Source organism: Macaca mulatta, chromosome 1 (assembly GCF_049350105.2).
Source record: "Macaca mulatta isolate MMU2019108-1 chromosome 1, T2T-MMU8v2.0, whole genome shotgun sequence".
Classification (NCBI taxonomy): domain Eukaryota; kingdom Metazoa; phylum Chordata; class Mammalia; order Primates; family Cercopithecidae; genus Macaca; species Macaca mulatta.
In genome coordinates, this window is record NC_133406.1 from 199,284,885 (window position 1) to 199,291,661 (window position 6,777).

General features: G+C 57.8%; 1 protein-coding gene across 2 annotated transcripts; it reads left to right on the forward strand.

The window, feature by feature from the left end:
- The first annotated feature begins 380 nt into the window (after positions 1–380).
- On the forward strand, positions 381–6,317 carry EDN2 (endothelin 2). Of its 2 annotated transcripts, XM_001084957.5 has the most exons (5): positions 381–528; positions 863–1,019; positions 2,487–2,609; positions 3,898–3,996; positions 5,577–6,317. In XM_001084957.5, exons 1-5 carry the CDS (start codon positions 381–383, stop codon positions 5,668–5,670), a joined length of 621 nt encoding a protein of 206 aa, XP_001084957.2. In that variant the 3' UTR covers positions 5,671–6,317. The 2 variants fall into 2 exon arrangements, with proteins under 2 accessions (XP_001084957.2, XP_077817823.1); XM_077961697.1 differs by lacking the exon at positions 3,898–3,996.
- Positions 6,318–6,777: the final 460 nt, after the last annotated feature.

Genomic DNA, 6,777 nt, shown 5'->3' on the forward strand with positions numbered 1-6,777 from the left:
CTCCGAGGAGAAGGGTTTTGCTCATGGAACCTCCTCCTCCACACTCACAGCCCTGGGCAAGACCTGTGGAGCAGCCGCCGAGAGAGTGAGGGAGGGGGCTCGGGGCAGCTGGGGGTGACTTGAGGAAGTCCAGCTGGACTGCGAGGGGCCCCCTGGGGACTGCCGGGGATCCTCAGGACTCCCAGAGGTGCTCCAGGCACAGAGGGAGGAGCGGGCCTTCCATCTCCCTCCCCCCTTCACTGCAGAGGCTGGGTCGGGCCGGGCGCCCGGGGAGGAGGCGGTGTCCCTGGCTCCCAGCCCACCGGTGCAGCGGGGCAGGGCTGGACCAGAAGGGGTGGGGCACAACGCCTGGTATAAGAGGCAGCCAGGGCACCAAGGCAATGAGCTATCTGCTCAGCTTAACAGCAGGACGCTGGCAACAGGCGCTCCTTGCTCCAGGCCAGCCCGCCCGCTCCGCCGCTGCTATGGTCTCCATGCCCACCACCTGGTGCTCTGTTGCGCTAGCCCTGCTCGTGGCCCTGCATGAAGGTGAGCTGCCCTGGCCTCACCTGCTGCCTACAGCTCCTGGGTCTGTCTACCTGTGTCTCCCCCTGGGGCTGCAGTGCCTCCCAAGCCAGCTGGGGGCAGACAGGGGCGGGAGCCTGGCAGCAGTGGTCACAGGGGGACGGTTCTGCAAATGCAGAGGCACCCAGGCTCCCCACGGGCTGCTGGGACTTCCCTGGGCTGGCCTGGAGCTGTTGAGCAGCAAGAGTGCCAACTCCCTCGATTATGCAAGAGGAGGGGCCTGGTGGGTCCCCCACTCCGGGATGTGCCAGGCACCCCAACCCACCTCTCCGCCTCTCTCTCCCTCCTGTGCATGCAGGGAAGGGCCAGGCTGCTGCCACCCTGGAGCAGCCAGCATCCTCACCTCATGCCCAAGGCACCCACCTGCGGCTTCGCCGTTGCTCCTGCAGCTCCTGGCTCGACAAGGAGTGCGTCTACTTCTGCCACTTGGACATCATCTGGGTGAACACTCCTGAGTGAGTATCCGTGGGGATGGGGGGCAGGGGGAGCTCTGGGGCAGGGTGTCAGGGTGGGAACTACTGGCATGCTAGGGAAGCTTGACACAGTCCAGCTCTCCCTGGGCCTCCAGGTGGGGGCGTTGGCTAATATCAGTAGTTAATTGTTTCAATTCCTGAGTGAGGACAACCTGAGCCATAAAGAGGGCTATCTCCTGAGAATTCTTAAGACAGCCTGGTAAGCAAGTGTTGGCCCCATTTTCCAGATTCAAGTACTGAGGCTCAGAGAGCTTAAGCGCCTTCCCCAAGATCACACAGGTAATCGTAAGGGTAGGCACCATCCTCGGTCAGGGAATGCCGGAGCTCACAGTCTCTGCCATGCTGCCTCTGCATGCTCTTCCAAGAATAATACGATTAGTGACAGCACCCGTGCCTTGACTATGCCAGGCTCTTTGCCAAGCACTGCACGTGCATTATCATCTCAGGAGCCCCCCATCCTCCCCATAAGGCAGGATATTCCCTCAAACGACAGATGAGAACCTGCCCTGTGCTACTGGCTACACCCGGGTGGGAGCCCAGTGCTGTCTGTTCCGCCTGCACCCTCACTGCCTCCAGGCCACTGCATACCTTCAGTTGAAGTTTCTGTGTGTGTTTGTGATTTTTTTCCCTTCCCCAAATTGCAAAAGGCAAGAGAAGCCCTGCACGTAAGCGTGTGTGAAGCTAATCCGCATCCAAACACTTGCTTAGGGCGGGAACCCTGCCAGTCCCTGCGTGTTGCGTCTACCTGGAGTCACTAGGACTCCAGCCACACCGTCTAAAATTAGCTCTGTCACTCGAAAGTGCTGGTTCAGCCAGCCACGGCCCCTGCCCTTCCCCTGGCCCACTTGATCAGACTCTGAATCTGAAATCAATCCCATCTGAACAGGCACACACGCACACACCCCACTTTCAAGTCAAGCCTCTAAGGCGCATTTGTTACCCCTCTAGGCAAGTGGGGACCAGGTGGGGGCAGCGTAGCTACGAGCCTGTGTTTACTTCTGGGAGATGGAGTGGCCGCCCTTCCTCTAGAGCTCGCTGAGAGCCTTCTTTGAGAACAGGGGGACCAGCCAGACTGAGAGGGGAGACTAGGAGGTTCCCAATTCCCAACTTCGGGTAGAATCACAGATTTCCTTCCCCCAATGCTGGGAGTTCTGACTGAGCCAAGCCAGGCCCAGAGAAGGGAAGGGTCCTGCCAAGGGCTACCAGGACCCTTGTGGAGGAGCCTGTGACTTCAGTGGTATGACTTCTTGAGGTCAGGGGCTGGTCACCTTTCACTGGCACCTGCTGGCATAGGTGGCTGTCCCAGTGGGCAGTGTGGACAGTCCCTGCTTGCCAGTGGTTGTGGTTTATTTAATCCTCTCTCTCTCTCTCTCTCTCTCTCTCTCTCTCTCTCTGTCTCTCTCTCTCTCTCCTCCCCACACCACTACCTTGCTGGCTGCCCGCCCACAGACAGACAGCTCCTTACGGCCTGGGAAACCCGCCAAGACGCCGGCGCCGCTCCCTGCCAAGGCGCTGTCAGTGCTCCAGCGCCAGGGACCCCTCCTGTGCCACCTTCTGCCTTCGAAGGCCCTGGTAGGTGGGCACCCAGCCTGCAGGGGCTTAGGGTAGCTGCAAGCCCAGGCATGCCCTGGGAAGCAGGTGTCTGGGAGACTAGCAGAGGAGCGAAGTGGCAAGTTGGGGGTGAGCAGCGACCCAGGGGCCCACAGGCTGCTTGGGTCCATGGCACTATCCCTTCCTGCAAGAACCAGTCACCCCTGGGGGCCTCCCGATGCCCAGCTCTGGGGGCTTCTGGGAACACTCATGTCCTCACTCCTGGGCAGGAGAGAGTCTGCCAGTGACGACTGAGGCAACTCAGGCCCAGAGAGGGGGCAGGACATGTCAGGCTGCACAGCTTGTCAGAAGGAGGGCCGGGCCTTGGGCCTGGGTCTGTCTGATCAAGTCCTACTGGGCTTTGGATTCCGACCTGAGGTTCAGGGGACTTTGCAACTTGCTCAGGGAAGAAATGACATCTGGAGTTGGGAAGCCATGTCACCATCCCAGGGTAGCCCCAGAGTTGCTGGGGAGCCTTTGCCATGTCTCCTATCTTACCTGAGCCTTAGTTTTCCCATCTGTAAAGTGGTGTGAGGCTTTGTTCCTTCCCTCATCCACATGGAGAATTTGGGAAAACCAAACTGGCTTCGAAGTCCCAAGCTTCTGGCCAGGCGTGGTGGCTCAGACCTGTAATCCCAGCACTTTGGGAGGCCGAGGCGGGTGGATCACCTGAGCTGAGGAGTTCGAGACCAGCCTGGACAACATGGTGAAACCCCATCTCTACTAAAAATACAAAAAAACTGCTGGGCATGGTGGTGGGTGCCTGTAATCCCAACTACTTGGGAGGCTGAGGCAGGAGAATTGGCTGAACCCGGGAGACGGAGGTTGCAGTGAGCCGAGATCGCGCCATTGCACTCCAGCCTGGGCAACAAGAGTGAAATTCAGTCTCAAAAAAAAAAAAAAAAAAAAGTCCCAAGCTCCAGTTCCCATGATGGTTTACAAGAAACTCCTCCTCTGGGGCTCCAGCTGAGGCTCCACCCTGCCTCAGTTTCCCCTGCGGCTACAGGTGGCCAGATTCTGGGAAGGCAAAAAAAGCTGCCTCTTTTTGGGGCTAAGAGCACATTCGTGGTAGCTCAGTTTTCCTCGGTCCACACCCCACCTGGGAAAGGAAAGATGCCAGGTGCACAGGGATGGAAATGGATCTGCTCCTGCAGGCCGGTGGGGATGGGGATGGGGATGGGGATGGGGTGGGGGCTGGGCTGGGCCTGCAGCCAGGTCGCTTCAGGGCTCTGGGCAGTCCCTCACTTGGGCCCTAATGCTATTCATGCAGGACTGAAGCCCGGGCAGTCCCAAGCCGGAAGTCCCCAGCAGACGTGTTCCAGACTGGCAAGACAGGGGCCACTAGAGGAGAGCTTCTCCAAAGGCTGAGGTGAGGGTGTGGGACACATGCACAGATTGATCACCTCCTGTATGCCTTGCACATGTCCTATATTTTCTATGCGAGGCAGGCCTGGGTCCTCACTGGGGAGCAAAGAGAACTGAGGCTCAGAGAGGGAAAGCCGCTTGCCCAAAGTCACACAGCAGTCAGCGGCATCTGGCTGACCCCAGAGTCTGTGCTCTTACCCACTGTGCTCTTTGTTACCACTAGGTCTGGAAGTGGACTTTGAAGAGGGTTTGAAGGCTCATGACTGGGAAGGACCACAGTTGTTGGTTCAGGCTGTGCAGAATGGAGCATCTCACACATGCTGGGGTCCAGAGGGGCCACCTGCCCAGCCTGCTCCCTCTCTGCTGCCCAGATTGCATGTCCTCCCTGGTGCCTCAATGTGACTCAGACCTGGCCCCTAGGAGGTGCCCATGAATGCTTGTTCAACCAAACCAACTCAAGAACAGACACTTGCACCTGCCGGGCAGCAGAGTGGCTGTAGGGGCAGCCTCTGGGGCAGGGACTGCTTGATCTGAACACCAGCCCAGCCTGGAACAAGCTTTGTGACCTTGGGTTTGCCCCTCCACTTCACCGTGCCTCTAGTTCCTATGATTTGAACAGGGGAAACAGGGAAATTGCGCCATCCATCCCCGCCTGGGGTTGCTGTGAGGTCAGATGAGTGGACGCACATGAAGTGTGTAGCCGAGGGTCTGTGCCTGTGGGAGCTGTGGAGGGGTCTGCCATTCCCACTTCTGCCACTGAGGGCTCCTCACAGCTGGCCAGGTCCCAGGACCCAGCTCAGCCCCTCAGGGATTCTCACCTTTTGGGGGCGGCAGAAAAATAGGAGAAAAGGCAGGATGGTGGGATGGACAGGACCCAACATAAACTTAAGAACTTTCTGAGAATGAAAAAAATGAGTACAAGACTTTTCAAACGCACACACTAGTGGCTTGGCCAACCTTATACTCACTTTGGGCAGTTCAGGCCTGTTTTTGTTTTACAAGCTAAGAAAGGGGATCAGAGAGGCTGAGATCGTTGCCCAAGTTTCCTTCGCTGGGAACTGAAGCCAGCCTCCTGGCTCCCAGATGAGAGTTCTTTGAGCTAGGATGTGGCCACCCACCCAGGTTCAAAGGGCAGCGGGGTGCCTTGTTTTCTGGGCTGGACTGCCTTGAGCTGGACCTCGAAGAATGAGTAGAATTTTAGCAGGTGGCATCTGGGTGAGGGGAATACACACAGCCTGGGGGGAAGAGCAGGAGCAAAGGTGCGGAAAGGTGTGGAAAGAAGTGGGAAGGCAGACGACGGGAGACCCACAGGGATGTGCTTGGCTGTCCACTCATTCTGGCAGCATTTGATGTTGAACATTAGCTCTGTTAAAGTCCTCATGTGCAGAGAAGCTTCAACGCCTGGGCTGGCCTGTGCTGGTTGTGCAGACCTTGCTTTCAGTCTATGGCTGCTCTCTGACCCCAGGGCAGCTGTGACCCCAGGATCTGGGCAAGGGTTGTAGCCCCATTGCCCCTACTCTCGTGGGGAGCTCTTGGACAGTCCATATCTCCTGAGATGCTAAGTTGACCCTTCTTGATTCCCAGGGACATTTCCACAGTCAAGAGCCTCCTTGCCAAGCGACAGCAGGAGGCAATGCGGGAGCCGCGGCCCACACACTCCAGGTGGAGGAAGAGATAGTGCCGTGAGCTGGAGGAACATTGGGAAGGAAGCCCGTGGGGAGACAGGAGGAGAGAAGTGGCCAAGGCTTGTAGACTCTCTGCCTGCTTCCTGGACCAGGGCCTTGCTCCCAGACAGCGGGACCCATTTACCAGGATTGGCACAAGCTCTGGCCTCCTCGCCCTGGTGAGGGAGCCTCCTCCAAGGCAGCTCCGTGTCCTCACACTGCCCGGGGAAGCCCTCGGCTTCTAGACTGCAGAGCAGCCTCCAGCGCTGGCTGCGGGCCCACAGCTCTGCTGGAAGGAACTGCATGGGGAGTATGTTCATCTGGAGGCTGCGTCCTGAGGAGTGTCCTGTCTGCTAGGCTACAAAGCAGGAGCAACAGTGCAGCTGGAAACACGCGTGCTTCAGCCAGCCCTGGAGGCTGGACGGCTCCCGTGGGGCTGGTGTCCTGGCTGGCTGTGTCTTCTCCAGCTTTCCCTCCCCAGAGTCCTTGCACCCTCATTCCCTTGGGACCCTCCCAGTGAGAAGGGCCTGCTCTGCTTCTCCCATCTGTATATAACTTATTTGCTCTAAGAACTTCGAGAATCCCAATTATTTATTTTAATGTATTTTTTAGACCCTCTATTTACCTGCGAACTTGTGTTTATAATAAATGAGGAAATGTACTCTGGTTTTTTGTCTTGGTCAAGGCAGGGGGTTGGAGGCTCCTCTCAAGAAGGGGCCGCTTGGAAGTTGAAGGACACAAGAAGGAAAGGGCTGGGGCAGGTGGCTGGGTTCCACTCCCGCGCTTGCTGGATGTCTCTGGCTGCTAGCCTGCCCTCTCTGGGCTTTTTTCTGTTATGTGCCTCGACAGCTACCTGCAGCTGTGACATCAGGATTCCAGGACCTATGTTCCCATCAGGCCAGTAACCAATGGCCAGCCCTTTCCCAGAAGCATGTGTGGAAGAAGCCAAGACACGAGGGTGGAGGGACTCATCACACCAGCGGCTCTGTCCCAGCAGAGGCTGACAGTAAGGCCCGGAGCAAAACTGTCCAGCAAGGAAGAAGACCAGGTGAATCCCAAGGCTGTGGGTGCTCCGTTGGTCAGTGAGGGGTGCTATGATGGAACCACAGCCTGGTACCGGC